Source organism: Accipiter gentilis, chromosome 14, assembly GCF_929443795.1.
Source record: "Accipiter gentilis chromosome 14, bAccGen1.1, whole genome shotgun sequence".
NCBI lineage: Eukaryota > Metazoa > Chordata > Aves > Accipitriformes > Accipitridae > Astur > Astur gentilis.
The window spans coordinates 21,922,384-21,943,427 of record NC_064893.1 but is presented as its reverse complement, the minus strand read 5'-3'; the positions used below and the strand labels follow the sequence as shown (position 1 = coordinate 21,943,427).

General features: G+C 41.8%; 1 protein-coding gene across 1 annotated transcript in view; it reads right to left on the bottom strand.

Annotated features, from left to right (window-relative positions):
• Positions 1–21,044, bottom strand: part of TOP1 (DNA topoisomerase I) — a 79,529-nt gene that overhangs the window by 29,208 nt on the left and 29,277 nt on the right. The window contains exons 3-6 of the mRNA XM_049816510.1: positions 19,383–19,485; positions 4,074–4,200; positions 3,448–3,506; positions 513–608 (exon numbers count right to left, since the gene is read on the bottom strand). Coding sequence (XP_049672467.1) covers positions 513–608; positions 3,448–3,506; positions 4,074–4,200; positions 19,383–19,485 — 385 coding nt within the window. The remainder of the gene's footprint in view (positions 1–512; positions 609–3,447; positions 3,507–4,073; positions 4,201–19,382; positions 19,486–21,044) is intronic.

The window sequence follows — 21,044 nt, the reverse complement described above, 5'->3', positions numbered from 1 at the left end:
TTCTGATTGAGACAAAAATCCTCAGCATAACCCACGACATATTTAGACTCTAGGTGAATCATGCCAAGCAGTGCAGGCAAACCTCCTCCTCACCCCCAAAAAGGCTGACAATGCATTTTCTTCCTCTTGTGCAGTCATTTCCTCACCCAACAGAAACCACTGCAGTCACTTAGCTAGCATTAATACCTCACTTGCTCAGATTTATGTTTTACAGTCTTCATTTGGTGTCTTTTCTCTACCTACCTTCTAGGTTTTTTCTTTTTTATTTACTAGCTCTGCAACATTTCACAGCACCATCTGCAGAGCAGGTAATGGTATTTTGCCTTGGACACTACAAATACTATCCTTGCCTTGCTCAGAGAACTTTTAACAGCATAAGGAGTCTGGTCTCAGACCTCCAGTCACCCACCTTAACAAGTTTGCACTGATGACCTGAAATCCCACCTGCTCCCTCAATGTTATCTTTTTAAAACTGAAGGCAAACACAAGTCAGCAGCACCCACGCCACTTACTCATCATCTTCTCGAGGTCTCTTCAGGGGTTTGGAGTCCTCTTTGGGAGACGCATAAAACCCATCATCATCTGGTTCATCTTTAATACGCGGTGGACTACAAAAAGAAGCAAAGAAAGATGGTTCTAACTTCAAAGAGAAGGTTTCTTGGACACCAGCAAAAAGTCAGTTTTAAGAAATGATCATCTGCAAAATGGGCATGTCTTCCAGTCCCGGAATGTGTTGTCATGTCAAGACCCCAAAGACCTGAGGTGTGTGAATTTAAACATATATTCTCTGAATATCCACAGACAGCATAAGGAGAGAATTATTCACTGCCTACGTATTTGTCATTTCTCAAGCAACATCAAGATTAATTTCAACTGCTTAGATTTCAACGTGTTTCTTTGAGGTTTTGAGTAAAACCAACTGTAGCTTCCGGCACTTTCAAACATACTTAAAACAAAACTGAAATGCATGCATGTGTGCAGTCAAATAGAGGACTTAGTTTCAACTCAATAGCCTTATTGAACCTGATAAGAGAGAGAAAGATTATCAACTAAACAAAGATTTAAAAGCTATTCCCTTGAATCTTTTGCCGACTAAGTAGAGGCATGTGAAAACCAGAAAAGGAAACAAAGACTTGGCAAAGTTAAACTCATCAGTCTTTTTTCACTGTCCAAACTGCAGGAAGCAAACAATCTTGTCCCTTTTAACAGACTGCAAATATTAAGTTAGGCTCAACATTTTCAGCCATAATGTCCCAAGACATCAGTAATAAGAAAAAAAAAATAGAGTATAAGTGCAAGAGAGACTATCCCTTTAAACAAACTAATTATTTCTAGATTTCACAGAAGCATTTCACTTATCTTCATAAAGAAAAAGATGTCTCAGAGTCCAAAATTACATTTTGAAGCACTTAGCAGTCCTCCACTCAGGTAGAGAAAGTAACAGTGCCATATTGGGCTCTCCTATTCATATTCAATCAGCAATTTCTATATCAAATTGACTCAGTTTCCAAGTCAACATGCAGATTTTGCAATTGGATGGAGTGGGAGAAAAGAAAGCAGCATTCTGCTTTGTAGATAGCAGTCAGCAAGAAACATTCAGGAGTCTTATTTTAGCTGGTAATGTGTCCATGAAGCTGAACAAGGCAGTTCACTCTTTCACAGCTGTAAAGCCACTGCAGAGCTGGCAGATGCAACTCAGGGGATACAGATATGTGCTGCTATAAGAAGTCATTTCTGAGGCATTGCCTGCAATTAACCAAGACACAAATCTGCAGCACATAGACAGCTGCAAAACGTTCATGGAAAAAGAGGTATTTGTCCCATTTAATTTATTCTCCCTTCCAGGCAGAAATCTAGAACTACTGTTTATTAAGTTGCTAGGAATTTTATCTAGTCTATTTTAACACTAAAAAATTTCACAATGTTTTGTAATAGTGGGAAATAAAGTGTGATTATATTAAAGGAAAAGAGCTGTATGACCAAGCTGAACCTTGACTTGCATTGTTTCCAAGACTGCAAACATTGCTCATCATACCAAGTCTTAAGGAAGAAAATCAAAACCATCTGAGTGAGGACATTTTTCTGTGGTGAACTTGTAAAAACATTTCAGCAGGAAAAAAAGAAAATAATTACTTTCCTCTTAGCTAGCTTTTGGCCCTGAAAAAGGCACAAGTATGATGGCTCCTCCAGGCTTTCCTCAAACACACACAAAAATGCTCTTGGACCTAAAGAGGACCCAGTTACCTTGATACGAGAACATCCAACATCCCCGGTGAGATTAGCACATGCATGCAATTCTACTGAATAGTAAAGACTAGAAAGAGTTATTATTAACCTTCTCCTACACCATGAAACACCTGAATGTCATTGCTTTCTATTTCTAGATTATCCCCAAAAGAGCCTGGAGAGGGCGCCTCTTCCCTGTGCCAAGCATAACTACTTAGTTTGCATTTTTAAATAGGAGTAAGAAAATGAAACAGATGGAGGAACTCGTGTCAAGAGGGCACATGCAAAATACACAAAGAATAACTAACAGGCATGGACTAGACAGGTGTCTTCTCCCAACCTCTCTGCAGTCTCTCCATGTTCTGTGGACACAAGGATTTTGTGGTTGTTTTTTTTTTGTTGTTGTTTGGGGTTTTTTTTGTTGGTTTTTTTTTTTTTTTTTTTTTTAAGTGGATTCATAAAACTGGACACATGATTGAAAGCTTTTCTTGACTAACAGGTATGAACACATGCATCCACCACACCACAGACCTCCAATAAGTCAGTGGACCAGATTTACCACCTTAAAAATAACCAGGCGCTGAACTTAAATGAGTCACACGACATCTTAGTCAACTATTAAGAAAAAGTACTCTTCTGTCAGTTACTCACTTCAGGTTTTTAATAAGACTAGTGATGACTGATACAATGCCCTAGTCCAGAAAGCTCTATTATTAGCAGGAATTTAGTAGAGTAGGACATCTAGGCATTTTCTGAAGGTACTTCAGACTTTATACAAGCACCCTCTTTACTCGTCACTCCTCTGCAAAGGCTTTAGGCTGTAGTCACTTAAAGAGGAGACACTCAGAGGCAATCTGGACTGGCCTTACAAGGCTCTGTCTCCAGAAGACTGCCTGCAGCATTCAAGTACCAATTTTACAACAGAGGTTCTTTCAGCTCCAGCTACCAATGCTTCCATAGTACCATCTGTCCCTGACAGAATTCAACTATTTAATACTTGGACAAACCCAGCATGTGCAGGCAGATACCAGGTATTCAACAGCTCCCATCTCCAGTTACTAGGTAAGTAGATCAATTACCAATTCCTGCAATTGAGGAGAATTTATCTTGTCTGAAGGGGTCAAAAGCATTCCAGTTTTTTCCCCAAGACTAAGCGAGAAGAGTCAAACCTAAGAAAAGTCAAACTGCTACTTTTTTGAGATCATAGACCTGATTTCTTACCTGGAGAAGCCATTTTCCTTTTCCTTCTTTATTTTTATATCACCCGAAGATGACTTCATCTGAAAAACATAAAAAGTAGGAGCTGATTAGCACTGCCCAGAGCACCTTACGTATGTTTTTCCAACATGCAACACAGGCAGGATATTTAACTTCCACAAGGAACCAAAGGGCACTGTGACTATCTCTTCATTCCCTTAGCGAACTATATGACACACCAAAAAGGCAATATTTTCTGTAAGTCTTAGTCAATTCAGTAGATTCTGGCCCTCCAATTTCTTCAACAGATTGGAGTTAAGTGTATATCCTTGCATGGAACCAACGTGAACTAACAGATTTTTCTCACTTGTCTCTGAATCTAAGCTTGGCAAAGTGAAAAGTAACGGGAAAAAACGTGGAGCCAGTGGACACAGCTCCATTATGGAAATGTTTCCACTCACAATACCTGCACATAAACCCCTTAACAAGTTCATATCTAGCACTCCACAAACCAGGTCTCTGGGTTAGCATTGGGACAATTCTCTCCAGGGTGATAAAAACTTGGAAGTACAAGCTACATCTAGCCCACTAAGTTTGTACCAGTCAGTAGTATAAACCAGAACCATGCTCATCTCGCAGGAGATGCCTACCTTCTCTTCCTTTCTCTTCTCCTTGTCTTTATCTTTGTGTTTGTCTTTGTGTTTCTCTGAGCTGCCATCTTTGTGTTTGGTTTTCTCCTTGTCTTTGTGTTTCTTTTCCGAGGAATCTTTGTGCTCACTGCAAGACAAAAGAGTATGTTTGCAGAGGGAAATACAAGGAGATTTGACTAATACAACTTCCAGCAGTAGAGTCACAGGTTTCCATGATTACAAACCCTACAAAATACAGGATCATTTTAACAGGAAGATCCACTACAGTCTCCTGTCACATGTCATCCATTCTCCTCAGGAGGAAGAGGAACAGGAGGGGAACATACCATAAAAATCACAGCCACCAAGTACTCCACTTCAGGAAAATCCCCATCACCCTGGATTGCTGAGGAAATTCACAGCTGTTACACTTAAAGCTCAATACTTTAGGTTGAATTCCCACTGTGTCTGCTTTTCCTCTTTTCCCTAGTCCACAAAAAAGGTCACTGGAATAGAGAGAGCTGCCAGTCCCGTCAATGCCCATGTCAGCTTTTGCTCAGACAACAGTTTGTCATTGTAGCAGCTCTCATCTCTGGAACTTAAAGAGAAAACCGCTGATCTCTATTATTCCCAAACAGATGGGAAAACCACAGCAAACAGGATATGTGATGTCCTTGTGTTTATGCAAAGTCAAACAGAAAAGGCAGGAATAATGCTGCAGTCCTCAGCTGGAGCTGTTTCATCAACTGTTCCTCACCACCATGGTCAGTCAGCCCAGCTCTGCTCGGCTGAGATGACCCCACCACACAAAATGGGAACTCAAAGGTGTTTCCAAGCAAGAATCCGGTCTGCTAGTACTCAGAATCTGGAGCTACAGATAACAGTATTGAAAGTTTAAACACCCAAAATCCTTTAGTCAAAACAGTGGAAAAAATGTCCCCAAGGAGAAGAAAATCAACCTTTTTTTATTCTGTTTCTACCCACTTCTGATTTCTGAGACATTTGGGTAAATTTTGATCACATTTTCAAGTTTTTCTTATCAATGAGAAAGACGCATGGCTGTTTTCAAATGAAAATGCATTTTCTCACAGAATGACTTGACCCCTGGAGCCAGAAAGTGAGGAAACACTCTCAGGGGACTCATGACAGAAATGGCAAGAACTGGCCATAAGGACTAGCACCACTGTTGTGGAAGCCGAGCAGCAAGCCTGTCAATTCAACAGGCTTTCAATACACATTTGTAAGGTTGTGTGGACTCCCTGAGGTCATAAGCAAGCCAAAGACATGATGGAAATCAGGCTCTCTTCTACTGGGCATGGTTAGGCACCAAGCAAGCTGCCTTCCTCACACTGGCAGTTGATACTCCTCCTTCCTCAGTGCTCTACTCCCATCACTACTGCGCTCTCTGGGATGCACTCTGGTTCTCCTTAGGACTACACAATGCAATGCAAAGCTTTACTAGAAATAAGCAGCTTCCTTATTTCAGTTACTTCAACACTTAAGTGCGGGTCCAAACCGATTTGGGGGAACACAGCTGTGGAAAAACAGCAAGCTTGGAATGCCAGGTAAGAGCACAATTTTTAAAAAAGATGTACACTTCAAGTCTTCTTTCTATCATAAAAAACAGACTCCAAAAGGGTTGGATGTTTGATGGCTACAGAAAGCAAGCAGCACATTAATCAGCTCCCATAAAGCTTGTGTGTGATTAAGAGGAAGGCAACCACAGTCACAAATATGCCAACCCACACCCAGCTGTAGAACTGCAGAGTAAAGTCCAACGTGCAGTTTCAGAGCCTCCTGTAACACTAGCATGAATGGACCCAAACCTGAAAAAGGTCTAAATTATTCAAGCTCAGAGTTGCACACACTCCAATAAATACACACCAGCCTTTCAAGCCTGAGCAGCTAAACCATGAAAATCCATATCTGAAGGAAATCAGTATATTCATGTACTACATCACATTAAAAGGTGTAAGTAGGAAGAGAAATCAGTTTCATTTTAACTCTCTAGCAACCTCTTTATACTACATATAAAACTGTAAAGCAGTATCTAAACACTAGAAGGCAACCAGCACTCCAGAAATTCTTGCAGATAGACACACAGCACCACATGTTGCCTGTGAGTGAAGCTTCAACAACTGCAAACTATTCTTACCCAGCAGATAGTGTTATGTACACTGCGTGATCAGGACATGCAAGTACGTACACAGAACATCCTGACACTAGATCTTGGAAATCCACAAGATGCCTACTACTCTTGCTCAGATTTGACATCCCAGTTTCTGTACCCTGTTTATTCATCAGTATCTCAGACTCAAGACACGTATTTCCTTTTCCTTTGCTCCAACTAGATTCATTGACTGTCTGAAAGCACAAACCCCACACATGTTACTACTCGTTTCTGAATTCGGAAGGATCTGAAAATTCTGACTTGGTATCTTATACTGTTATCTGTATATTAGGTACCTCATTTGCCAAATATTTTTTACAATTACAAAGGTATATCACCATACCAGAAAAAACCGTAACGAACAAACATGCAAGGCTGAGACCCGTTTTGTTCTCTACAAGTCTATGTGTTTTTATTTTCTGACTTTTTTCTTGTTCTTATTTGGCATTTCAATCCTACCTGAAATAACACGCTTTACTCAGACAACAATTTGCATCTTCAAAGCATGGTACAAACTGCCATCGATGGAGTTAGTTCTCTAAGGTAAAGTTCATGGCAGTGTCTGTTGCTTGGGAGTTTGGAATAGAAAAAAAAAAAAAGGAAAAAAACCCATAAGTTCTCAAAAGCACCACACTCATTTTTGCTAGCAGCCAAAAGCACTAGCTTTCAGTATGTGACTGGTAGAGCTCTGATGGACATAAAACATCACTAAAAGCAAATTAATAGATGACAGTCTACATCTGCAAAGTTAATACTGAAAAAGGCAGAAAATCCCATTGCCCTAGAGAAGCAGTGACAATTTTTATGTGTTGAATGCTTACAGACTATGGCTGGAATAAAAAAAGTGCTAAGAACTTAGGCTTGCTTAAGTAGAAGCTCAAATAACATCCCTCTTAAAAGAGAGTAAGTGGACACCACTGAAAAGGTCCTTTTTATGTTATGCAATCTAATCTAAAGCTAAGATTTTTTAGCACGGGAGTCAAAATCAAGAAGTCTGGACTCCTGACTCAGCCTTCGTTGTTGGTTTTTTTTGTTTTTATTTTTTAATCACAAGACTATCCTTCCCCTTTGCTCTGCAGCAAGCAGTAAACTTCTCACTAAAGCAATGTGGGCTCAGATAACCCAAGGAAACTATGTCTCCAGTTTCACTCTGCAGCTTCATTTTCAAAACAACAGTATTGGTGGCTAGCCCCTGAGGTCCTGCTTGCTGCTGCTCCTGGTATGTGACTGGAAGAAATACCCCAGATAAAAATCTGATTTCATATGCTACTGGAGCATAAATTTCTCTCCCTCATTTGCAAGTAGACTGCTTGTCAGCCCTACGTGTTTCTAGACACTGGAGCACAGCTCTGATTTCAACAACTCAGTCCAAAATTTTCTCACACGGGCAATGATGAAGGCATGTGTGCCCCTCTTCCCTAAGAGGGCCTGAAATCTGCATCTCCCAGAAAAGCTGATTTGGAAATGTGCTGATAACAAAGGCCTCAAGCCACAACCCTGACAAGAGTAACTTTCTTTTCCTCCAAAAGCAAAGCAAGTTGCTCAGATATTAACTTCAGTCAGCAAGCTGAGCTGCTTTGGTCTTTCATTTGGCTAAGATAGTTATGCAAGCCTCCAGGGGAACACAATTTACCACCACATTAATCTCCAAAGAAAAGAGAAGGCAACAGGATGCCATCCTTACCCTGAAGAAGGAATTTCAGCCTTCTATCAGAAAGCTATTTCCAGACAACCCCAAAGGTATTATTAGGAGGAACTGGGAACAATTTAAAGATCAGTAGTCTGTCTTCCTGGCTGATTGAAAACTGCAAAAAAAAAAAATCACTTTTCTTTAAAGAAACCAAACACAACCAAACAAAAAGATCTGAAGACCACATGCACCAAAATAATTTTATCCTGAATTCGTTTGTGGGAGCACTGCAGATCCTTCATTACCTTTCCTGCACATACCCCTCTGCCAACAAGCCAGCTTGAAGTCACCAAAGTAGAACAACAAAACCCCTGTAAGATAGAGGGAAACTTCAGTGCAAGTTAGCCTGAAAAGAGAATAATTGGGTCATAAAACAGTTGGTCACAATCCATTTTAGAAATACCTAACCTTGCTGACAAAAGATCCTCCTTTTCACCCAGACCATCACAGCTGAACTGCTGCAACAGCACTTGGGAGTTTCACACCTCTGAAGGTGCTTAACGCTGACAACCTGCACTGTTCTTTTAGTTTAAAGGTACCAAAGTACAATGGGACACCATATTAATTCAGGCAGAACCAGTGATTACATCATCTAGACACATATCATGGTACTGGCTTAGTTCAGACAAAGGCAAGATGAGTAGAAATGCATCTTGTAAAGCACTAAAACCTTTTTGTTAGCTAGCTTACTGCCTTTCATTTAGAGGTTTAGTGTGAACAAGGACATCTGAAGGCCTTGGAGAGTTCAGGCTGAAGCGCATGAAGCAGTAAATGCAACAGAAGCAGCCGTTTCCCTTGAAAACATGGCTGTATTCCCCAGTGAGGATGCCTGCAGGAGGACAGGAGGGAGGAGAGGGAGAGGAAGGGAGAACAGGCACCTGGCAGCAGCTGCTCAGGCTACGATCACATGGGAAAGTCACAAGTGGAAAGTGTTTCCAAAGAATGGCAGATGTGCAGATCACAGCTTCCTTCTTCAAACTACAACAGCTTTGCAGTAATTTAACACTGCATTCTTCAGGTGCCATTTATGTACGTTAATAATCCCTTCCCAGGCCCTTTCCATTCCAGCTTCAAAATCACAAGCTGGGAAGGATGCTTTATCTAAAGTGTCTCTTATTTCCTCTGTCTCATATTCTCAGCTGTAATTAGCTCGTGACTGGGAATCTGCTACTAGCAAGCACCAGAGCCTGCTGCAGGCAGAGCTTTTCTTGCCTACTCAGGAGCTGCTACAATGCAATTGAAGCGTGAAATAACAGGGAGCTGTGATTTTAGTGAAATCTAAAAACACAATAGGGACAGAGCATAGGTTACGTAGCCCACATCTCATCTGACGTAATACAATATTAATGGAAAACTGTGATCGTATTCAGACTAACGCATACCAAGGAACGGCTGGCTGACTGTGCAGGGAGCATTTCAGAAACAGAAGGCACGCCAGCGAAGGACAAGTTTTCAGCTGGCTTGCAGTATTTTATGCTCACTGTTAGCAGGTTATCATATGGTATTACAAGGAATGAACACGTGAGCCCCAATGTTTCCGCTGGGATTTCAGCAATACAATAAAAAAAAAACCTGAAACCACTTTTCCCAGAGTTGAAAGGAGTCTTTTCACCAGGTTTCACAGATAATAGCTTAAGCCTTCAGCAAAAGAAACAAGATAAAAAGCTGGACTAATCAACAGCTGATAAAAATATTATAAATTGGAACAACATTAGCATATTGAGACGAGGCTGAGGCTTAGCATGCACCTTCTATGGATGTACGAGAATCAGGCGTACTACTAAATGAAAAGCAAAAAATTTTACTACTGGAAAGCAGTATCACATCAGAAAGCTGATCAAGGTGAACTGTGCACTCAAATAGGGAATAAAACCAAAACCACCCAAGCTAGGGAACAGGGGGTGCTGAAATCTTTTTTAAAAATTGCTTTTTCCCCTATGGCAGATATCCCTGCCTCTTCCTGCCCCCAATGCACACAATTCTTAGCAGTTCTGGATCACATAATAAATCAGAGAATGTGTCTGAAGAAGTCTAAACTGAAATTTATCTTCATTCACGACTAGGAAATGCCTGGAATCTGTGTTTTTCCTAGCAAAACCATAAAACTTAAAAGATGCCAGTGAAGATCAGGTCTATAAATCCCTTATATGTTCCGCGCTTCAGTTCATCTCAAGCTGTGATCACAAGAGATTTAGTAAACGGAGGAAATATGCAATCTGACAGAAGATTTTTCTTCCTGCAGCTCAGATGCTTGTCACATTGACAACATGGATCAGCGCTGCAAGAGCAGCCTCTTTACTCCCATTCCCTGTCACAGCCATTTCTGCACTCTTCAGTCTACTGGCAGCCCACACTCCACGCACAAAGCCCAAGACACCTGGCAGAAAGACACTTGTTACTGCGAACACTTCTGAACCAATCTCTAACAAGTCTTGGCTTCAAAGACCCATTATTTCATTATTTTACATGGTCTACTTGTTTGAAATGCTCGTCTCCCACAGATCAGAAACCTATTACCACATCAGATTTGTTTCATTTTATTTTTTTAACCACTGACATTTATATTTAATGGGTGTGTATTAGATTTTCTTTTGGGGATCAGTAAGTACAGGGCTGAGAAAAGGAGCAAAAGAAAACAGTTTGCTTGATAGCAATGTGGATTTATTCTTTGATATGAATTTTTCTTAAGAGGGCTTTGCATTTGCTTTCCTTGAGGGGTGATGGAGAAGATCTGAGGCATACAAATGTTCTCTCCCAGTTTACTACAGCTGTAAATGAGTGGTTGAGATACAGAAGTGTCATCTTGTGAGTGGGAGAGGAAGAAAGCAAGAAGCAAAATTAAGAAGTTCTACATACCACTCCACACACTTCTGCCATACGAAATCAAATTTATCTATTTCAGGTATTTCTGAGACTTATCTTGGCAGTTTAGATCTTTCAAATTCTGGATACAGGAAACATTCTCCTGCATTTGAGGAGTTCTGCCTTCTTGATGCAGGTTTTATTTTAAAAGCCTTTTTTAAGTACAGGGCAGGAAATGAAACTGTGTAACTATTACAGACAGACATAAAAATGATCTGCTTCAAACACTACCAGACAATGCTCTTAACTGTGTGCAATGTCCAATGCAATACTGTACTTCCCAGAATGCAATTAGGGGACTCTTCACACACTTTGTATAAAATGCCATAGAGGCACAAACCCAAGTTTCACCAACAACAATGGCTTGGATTTCTGCTAAAGCACTGTCCAACCTCTTTGAGAATTATCAAAGATACAGCACATCTTTTGCAATAACACAGCAGCTTTTCTGAAATACAGAATGGATTTTCTGAAGATTTACATGCAAGTCTATTAATTTACATGCAATTCTTTTAATCTAAGAAACTTTTCTAAAGGATTCATTTTCAATTTTAGCAACAGGTGTCAGGCTTTCATCAGGCGCTTTAAAAATCCCCCGTACAGGTAGAAAAAAAACATTGGAAAATTCCAAATTCTTGTTACCTTGGAAGTTTTTTCTTTAATTTCTAATGGAATAATGGCTATTTTTCATTTGTTTTTCATTCTCAAAGGAGAAACTTCAGTACAAACAGGCTGGGTTTTTTCCTTCAAAATTCTTCTGTGAAGAAATACCCCCTACCAAAATGGCTGTCACAATCCTCAGCAGGGGAGAGGCTCTCGGAGGTCTGCTGCAGTCCCCTGCAGTTGGGTTCTGCTTATGTTTTTGCTGCAGACAGGAGGTACTGGATGGTCACAGTGGAGGCACAGTAACATGGTGGCACTGCTGCAGGGCTGGGTTTTGGAAGGGGCACTTTGTCACCTTTGTTTATAAAAACAAGACCTTTGACCCAGTAGAGTCTTTACAACAAGCTGTAATGAGACAGGAAGCAACCACGAAAATCTCTTGTACCACATAGGGGTTCACCGCTTATCTGACCGCAAAGGGTTTAAAAGAGCTGTCGAACTTAAAGGAGTTTTGTTTTACAAAAAGACAAGCGTTTCAAACTTGCTGATGACCAGTTGCTGTCAGTAGTATGCTACCTAGCAGATATTATCCAAAAAATAAATACTTAAGGTGCCCCTTCAAGGTGAAGGTGCCATTTGAAAAACGGGTGATAAAGTAACTGCTTTCCAAATGAAACTCATGCTGTGGAGAGAGCATCATGAAAACAGATCCATCAGTATGTGAGTTGTTGCCAAAACTGATACAAGTGTGTCACCAAGAAAACCCCTCCTAGCTACACAGTTGAAAAACTTGGAAACAGATTTTTCTAACCTGTCTGAAAATCTTCCAAGCAAAGAGTTTCCATGGGTTTTGAATCCATTTGCTAAAAATCTAAAAATGCAACACCTTTCAGTTAGCTTGCACACATAACTGGCTGACACCAGCGAAGACAGACATTTACCAGCTCAGTATCAAGAAAAACCTTTGCCTAAGCAATGGATGGGTTGAAAAATTAGTATCCCTGTTTAGTCAACTATAATAGAGCCATTCAAAGGGCTAAAGGGCTAAGCCAAGATTTTCAAAACTAATGAAGTGTGGGCAAATCACAGAGGCCTCACTCTTCTTCCCCCAAGAACAATTTTGCTTTTGGTCTCATTATATCGCAGCTAAGAGCCCTTCTGAAAGAGGACAATTCTCCAGTATTTCCCCACAAAGCACTTTCCTCCCTTCCCAATGTTGGCAAAATTAAAAGCTATTAAAAATGGCAAAGTGATCAAATCCCCCCTCTCCAGTGCACTCCATCTGCTTAGCAGCATGATAGTGAGGGACACTGGACAGTCAATAGGCTATCCTAAAATTCAGACTTTTCTGTCTGAATTCCTGGCTCTGTCCAGGAAAGTATTTTAGTACAGTGACTGTAGTAACAGAGCCCAAACTGAAACTCGGCTTGCTTCAGCCCTTCCCCATCCTATCCTGTAACTCACCAGTCCAGTCTCCACCATCCTTGGATTCACACCTTCCATGTGAACACTGGACGGTCACCTGGCCACAAGCATGTCCTCCATTCAGGTCCTTCGAGCAGCTCCCCTCTAAGCAACTCCCTGCTCACCACAGATCTTCCTCCACCTCCACCCCCAGGATGTGAGCTGGTGGGCTATCTCCTTCACAAGAAAATAATTACCTAAACCTAATCCTCACAGACACAACTTACATTTATGGAATTACATGGATGACAGCTGACTCAAAGGATTTGGGGAAGTGTCAAGGTTTCAGCCCAGCCGGTAACAAAGGACCACACAGCCACTTGCTCACTCCTCCCGCCCCCCTCTGGTGGGATAGGTAGGAGACAGAGAAGAGAAAAGAAAAAAAAAAAACACAACAAACCCAGAACCTCGAGGGCTGAGATAATGGCAGTTTACTGGGACAACACAAAAAAAGAGAAGTTACAACAACAACGGTACTAATGAAAGAATATACAAAAAGAGTGATGCACAGTGCAACTGCTCACCACCCAGCACCTGACGCTCCACTGAAAGCCGAGCGCTCCCCCCCCGGCCCGCTCCCCATTTATATACTGAGCATGATGTCACATGGTATGGAATAGCTCCTTGGCTAGTTCAGGTCAGCTGCCCCGGCTATGCCCCCACCTCCCCAGGTTCCTGTGAAAATTAGCTCTATCCCAGCTGAACCCAGGACATTGTCCACCCCTTATTCTATACCATCTACATCATGCCCAGATCCTACATTTTCCAATCAACCACTACCACTTTCCTCGTCTTATATATAAGTATATGGACACCCCACCCGCGCGCACACCCCACCCCCCCCCACCCCCAGTAGTATTCCCTTAGTCGATGGGCTTTCCCTCTAATGAGTCCATCAATTTTATTTAGTCCATGACTTTGAGGCTCTATCTGTTGTTAACAGTTCTTCAGGATAAGAGAGATGGTGTGAGGTGTTGGGATTGTTGCATGCTGCCTCTGGAACTTGTGGCTAAGACATTTGGTGCAACCCATGTCCTTGGTCTGCAGGTCAAAGATGTTGATCTTTAGGAAATTGCTGAGCGCCAGTTCAAGTTCTATCACTGTTGTACTTGGCTCAGTTTCAAAGTCCATCCTTCAGTCATTTGGGTAATTCTTACTGTGATACCCTTAATATGGCATATAGACACTATAGATACAATGACATACATTGGCAGGTTATTTAGCAGTTAAATATCATACAGCCTCATTCACTGGCTATTCTCTCCCAAAACCAAATCTCCCACTTAATTTGTTCAAAGGCTTGTTGTTGCTCAGAGCCCCATTTAAAATTGTTGTTCTTCCGGGTAACTTGATAGAGAGGGCTTACAATCAGACTGTAATTTGGAATATGCATTCTCCAAAAGCCCACAACACCTAAGAAAGCCTGTGTTTCCTTTTTATTAGTCGGTGGGGACATAGCTGCATATTTTGTTGATCACATCCAGGGGGATCTGATGACGCCCATCTTGCCATTTTATTCCTAAAACCTGGATCTCCTGTGCAGGTCCCTTGACCTTACTTTGTTTTATGGCAAAACCAGCCTTCAAAAGGATTTGGATTATTTTCTTCCCTTTCTCAAAGACTTCTGCTGCTGTGTTGCCCCATACCAAGGATGCACAGGGCCTCTGGGCCAGTCACAATGGGGTGTTTATGCCACTAATTCCCCGTTAGACTCATTTCAGCTTCCAATACAGTTAGCTCTTGGGATCCCCCTGTCACACCAGAGATGCAGATAGGTTCTGCCCCTTTATAACCTGATGGCATTAGGGTACATTGTGAACCAGCGTCCACTAGAGCCTTATATTCCTGTGGGTCTGGTGTGCCAGGCCATCGAATACACACTATCCAGTAGGCTCGGTTGTCCCTCTCCTCCACCTGGCTGGAGGCAGGGCCCCTCTAATCCTGGTTAGAGTATCCGTTACTCACTTCTTGCACACGTGAATCAGAAGTCCCTTCAAGAGGATCAGAAATGAGATCAGCCTTTCTACTCTGTCTGGGGGACTGCTCACAGGAAACTGGAGCAGCATTTTTCCAAGAAGACTCCTCTTTTCTGATTGCTTTTTCTTGCAGCTCAGGTACCCATGCATCTAGGACTGAGGTAGGTTCTCCATCCCACTTCATGTCCTCTCCATGGGTCACACAGGTAAAACCACAGGTTAGCCTGTCGTGTGTACTTTCTCTCTCCTCTCTCTTGGGCAGAGGAATGCTTACTCCCAATAGCTGCAATGCAGGCCTGTACAGGTGGGGAGAAGGACATATCCGCTTTGAATTGCTGGAACTCCTAGGACAATTCCTCTATGGCCAAGACACAGGCCCGTAGGGAGAAAGAGAGACTTCCTTCGTATTGCCACAGTTGGACAGCCAGTTCGTCCACTGTTTGTCCATAGCCTTCGTTCCAGGACATTACTGCCAATGAGTTGGCAGAGGTTGGTGGTGCACTTCACAGAAACTTCCGCCACGTGGGTTGTGTGCATTGGACGTCATCTGGATCTGTGGGTGACTGCCCATTTTCTGGATCATTATAAATCACCTCCAGCATGGCTAATTCCCTCACGTACTGGATACCTCTCTCCATGGTGGTCTACTTGCCTTGGTGACATGTAACTTCATCCTTGAAGGCGTATCTTTCCTTCACACCTGACAGAATTCGCCTCCAGAAGCTGAGGACTTGTGTTTTTCTCCCAATCGCCTTGTCAATGCCCCCTTCCCTAGACAGGGATCCCAGCTGCTTGGCTTCCCTACCCTCTAATCCCAAACTACTGGCCCCATTATCCCAGCATCGGAGCAGCCAGGTAACAGTGTGCTCACCTGGGTGGCAGCCAAAATCTTTTCGTATATCACGCAACTCGGGGATAGAGATCGGGTGATTATTTCAGGTTCTGCCTCTTCCTCCTGTTCTTGTGATGACCCTAGCTCATCTCCATCTCTCACTAAGCAAACTGATTTCTTTGTGTGTTTCTTCTTCTGTACCGGCCAGGGCCCAGCACAGTGCAGTAACTTGTGTGTCTCTCAAACAGCCACCGCATTTTCCTGTCAAATATTCTACCACTTCATGAGGGTTCTGTAGTTGTTCAGGAGTGAAGTTCCAAGCCACTGGAAGTGAGAAGTTCTCTAGATACCTGCCCATATTCTCCCACATGCCGTGCCACCCATGAATATCCAGCTTTGGGGCAGATCTCTGGGTGGAACTCTTAAAGAGCCTTTTTGTAGCCCTAAAGACCTGAAACATATTCAGGAGACACAGCACTAACAGCATGTTGGCTTGCTCATCCCAAGGATATTCAAAATTCTCAAAAGCTGTTGTAATTAGTCGGAAGGAGAGAAGGGAAGCGAATGGACAGGAAGTATCCCCCCCTAACTTCCCCATGGATTGGGTGTAATTACCAATAAATTCTGACAGAAGGCACCCAAAGTATGGAAATTATATCACTGCCTCATACAGATACTAGCTTAACCTCATGACCAGTGACGTAATCATTTCACAAGTTGACATTGCCCAGTACAGCAAAATGATAATCCCAATCACTCTCCCAGAGGTGAGAAATGTAACTACAGGCAATACATAAAAGTATATAAGATTTTACAAAACGCCACCATGTAAACAAATGAACGAACATTTTGACTAGCATCTATTTATCTAATATAAGAAATGCGTTTTGCAAATTTGTTTCAACACGCTCTGGCCAGATCTGTCGTTATCTCAAACCTTCGGGCCCCACGTTGGGCACCAAAAAAGACTGTCGTGGTTTCAGCCCAGCCAGTAACAATGGACCACACAGCCACTTGCTCACTCCTCCCGCCCCCCTCTGGTGGGATAGGTAGGAGACAGAGAAGAGAAAAGAAAAAAAACCCACAACAAACCCAGAACCTCGAGGGCTGAGATAATGGCAGTTTACTGGGACAACACAAAAAAAGAGAAGTTACAACAACAGTACTAATGAAAGAATATACAAAAAGAGTGATGCACAGTGCAACTGCTCACCACCCAGAACCCGACGACGCTCTGCTACTTCCCCCACTGAAAGTCAAGAGAACTCCCCCCAGCCTGCTCCCCATTTATATACTGAGCATGATGTCACATGGTACAGAATAGCTCCTTGGCTAGTTCAGGTCAGCTGCCCCAGCTATGCCCCCCACCTCCCAGGTTCCTGTAAAAATTAACTCTATCCCAGCTGAACCCAGGACAGAAAGAAATGCTTGAATTTCAATTATGACATCACTTATTTCTAGAAAGTTTGTCTTAGAAGTCAGCTGGCTTCACACAGCAAGCAGTCATGTACCCTGTGCGTGACTGAGCATCAATGGAGCAGTGAAGATTTTAGAGGACTCCTGAAGGAGTGATCGAACCAGAGCACCACACATGTGTCCGCATATGTTATCTTCCCTGAGTACCACCTTCAAGACTGGATCTCTTGATTCAGCAATATAGTACATTAATTTTTAAGGTGGCAGTTTTGAAAAGGAGAAAACATAACTTTAGAAAACTTCTGCAAGCTGTGCACTCAGCCTGGGGAAGTCCCACCTTTTGTAGGGTCCTGAGGGGCAAAGCAATATTATGTAATCTCTCCCCAAAGCATGCCTTGAACAAACCCCCTGCACATGCATGCAGTCAGTCATGCCATCCACATAGGTGTACCCTATTATGGGACTCAAAGATGCAGTATATTGTGCTCACAGGAAAAATGAACACTTAATAGATAGATGAAAAGTGACTGGAAGCTTTAGGCACAGTGCCTAGAAAACACACCGCCTTTCTCACAGGGATTTCAAGCCAACACTGTAGGGAGGAAGGAATTACTTCAAGATAAAGCATGATTACACATCATCTCATGAGCTACACCTCACAAAACATATTAGCCATTTTTATCTCCTTTCCATGGTTTGGTATTTATTGTTTACACAATCAGTGGCATGCAGAGTCAAGATATAAGCCATAATTAATTCTTCCAGTTAAAAATACACTGACCATTCCTACGCAAACAAGGTCAAATCATTAATGAATTCTGGAAATTTAAAGATAGTGCTTAAATTACTCCTTACAAAAGGATATACTTTGCTGAAATTGCTGGAGAATGGTTTTTCAAATGAAGCAATGAACATTTGGAAATGCGAGACGGTCAGTTTTGGGGTGTATGCTTGAAGATCAGAAGAATGAAAACCAGAAATTAAGGCAATATAGATATGTGAGCAAAGAAAAGTGCAAACAATGTGTCCATAGAATTTCACCTTAGCTGTGGAAGCCAGTAAATGCAAGTTATTTGGCCTAGATTTATACCCCCCCCCCCCCCCCCCACGTCAACCATTTACTGTCAAAAAAACCAAAGAAAAAACATATTATGGACCAGTAAGGTTGTGCAACTTCTCAAAAGGTTACAGAAAACTCAGATAAAGTGTGACTCCAATAAAACAAACCCACTGCTCAGCAGATACTCTCTCTCCTCCTTTCCACACTTCTTTTTAATAGAAATCATTGTTAACACAAGCTTTTTTATTCATTTTTAGGTTGTGTTATCACAGTTGCATAGCAACTAGAAACACTTGCTTAGCCATAACATAAACACTATCTGCCATTCACCAAGTTTCACAACAGAAACTTACCCTGCAGGGACTGGGTTTTTTTGCAAGTTTCATTGTCAATGTAAGCTCCATGGCACTTGCATGTCAGGAGTTACAACTACGAAAGATTTTGAGTAACATCCTGTGTGTGACGTACTCACCCTGTGCTCCATCACACCAAATCACCACAGACAGACCTGCACATCCTGGTTCTTGCAGTTCACAGCCTAGGCTTGGGTATTAACTGGACAATTTCACAATTCACCACCACCTCAAGAGCTACAGGTCATCACAAGTAAGAAAGTGTTCATGTTCAGTGTGGAGGATAAGGTAGGTGACTGGCATGAAACACCTTCCCCATACAGCGGCAGTGTACTGTATCAATCAGATCAGACAAAAGAGCATGCAATCCTTTCATCATCTAACCCTGCAGAAGTTCATAATACTGCCTTACAGTGAGATATTCAACCATTGTGGTAGCAGGCCAAGGACATCACCGTCATTCTGTCTTTCTAGCCACTTCTAATTATTAGGAGGCTGAGTAGTCACACCAGGTTCATTTATGCTGAAACAGTGGGGTTTATACCAACACTCAAGAGAGCTCCACATTTCTGACAAACAATTGGAACCACACACACAAAAGATTATGAATAAAATTGATCAATCTTCATGAAAATGGCGTTAAACTAGTTTTCAATGCCCTTAACACTAAGCTACAATAATCTTTTAGACATTAGTATTGGCTCACATTTGCAAGATACACTACTTCAGCTACCCATATGGAAATGCATGCAATGACAGAAGTTAGGCTTGAAGTACCTACACTCACATAAACCACATTCAAAAGGTAGCAATTCCATCCTCATTTATCATCAGAGCGATTCTTGTAAGACTGCATGTGCAACAGTGTTTTAACCTATGAGGACTTCATTGATGTTTTCCTCACCTATTACTGTGCTTGGACTTTTCACGGTCTTTTTCCTTGTCCTTCTTGTGCTCTTTGTGCCGGTGTTCTCGGTCTTTGTGTTTATCTTTGTGTTTGTGAGAATCTGCAAGCAGAGAGGCAAAAAAAAAAAATTAAGACATGAAGTTGGGAGAAAACTCCACGCCTCCCTCATGAACCTCTGCATTTTTCCCCACCCCATACCAGTATTTTCTGTCATTCAAAATTTGTAACAAAAATCTTCGTTTCAGAGGTCCTAAATAGATTCATTGTTCCTGCAGCACAAGTTGATTCATCTTGGCAACAGCTATGTTTATATGGTCTTTAGTTCAATGACCTTTAAATGCTTTACAAACCCTGAAGAAATGCAACCCTTCTTATTAAATAGGTAAGTATGGTTACAGCAAGTTCAATCTTATTTGGCAGATGGGAAACCTAGCTTCCTATGCCTGTAAGTATTTACTGTCAAATAGATTATAAGGATACAAGAACAGAGCACAAAGCTGAAATGTTAGGCCTGCTAGATCATAGAATTTAGACTGCTACTTCAACAAGTATGTAGTCTAGACAAACCAGCACGCACACACACACCCAAATAAAAAGCACCTTATTCTTATCCCCAACACTGCATGACATGACAGGCACATAGCAAGGGAAAGGGGGAGTAATGAGGGAAGAAGAAAAGAAAGAGTGAAAAGAAAAGAGGATTAGGAATTCTCTCCTCATGCTTCTCTTCTGCAGGAGACACTTACCTCCCTCTGACAACAGCCCCACCAAGAAAATCCAGCATGACAGCTGTAATGAGTATGTGCTGGTTGTAACCCACCTCTACAGGTTAGGACTGGTCCAAATTAAGTGACAGGTCAGAAATGGGAGATGGCACTCAAGTAAATCTACATGAACACAGTAACTTTATTGGTATCAATTTCTACTGCAAGTGACATTTCCCATCCTCAGTGACAGCTGTACTGTACAAAAAAGTCCTTTAAAGCACCAAGGAAATAGATCCAGCACAGAAAAAGAGCAACATAGTTGAATTGTAAATAAATTAATTTACAAGTATCTTTAGGTCCTTAAACATTCTTTATAAGTAGATCAAAAAGGAGCTGAGGCTGAACTAAGCACCTCAAACCCATCTCAAAAGACACTATCATTTACAGCGAAGGTCACTAATGTTGGGAAGAATGTGTGCATGCCCAAAGATTCCCCCACAGGTTTTGGTGGTTGTGGAATTTTTTTTCTGGTGTTGTTGCTGGTTTTTGTTTTGTTTGGGTTTTTTTGGCTTTTTTTTGTTTGGTAGTTTTGGGGTGTGGTTCTTTGGTTGTTTGTTTCTCTTTTTTTAACATGCTTCTCAAAGTAACTAAAATTAAGCAAGCTCCTTGGGATACCTAAAAGACTGTGCTGACTTTGGCAACTGTTTTCACCTCATAGGGCGAGAATTTCCACCAGAGATCTTGGATGTAAGGTATTAATGCTTAATTAATTGTAAAGATGTTACTGGGCCTCTAAAAAGGCTACTATCGCTGCACTAAGAATAGGAAACTGCAACACAAGGATTTTGTGACTTTCACAGTCACATGGGAAATGCATTGCAGAGCCAGGAACAACCCTCATCCTCCCGACTCCAAGTCTTTCGCCACAAATTCATTTTTCTCCTTAACTGAC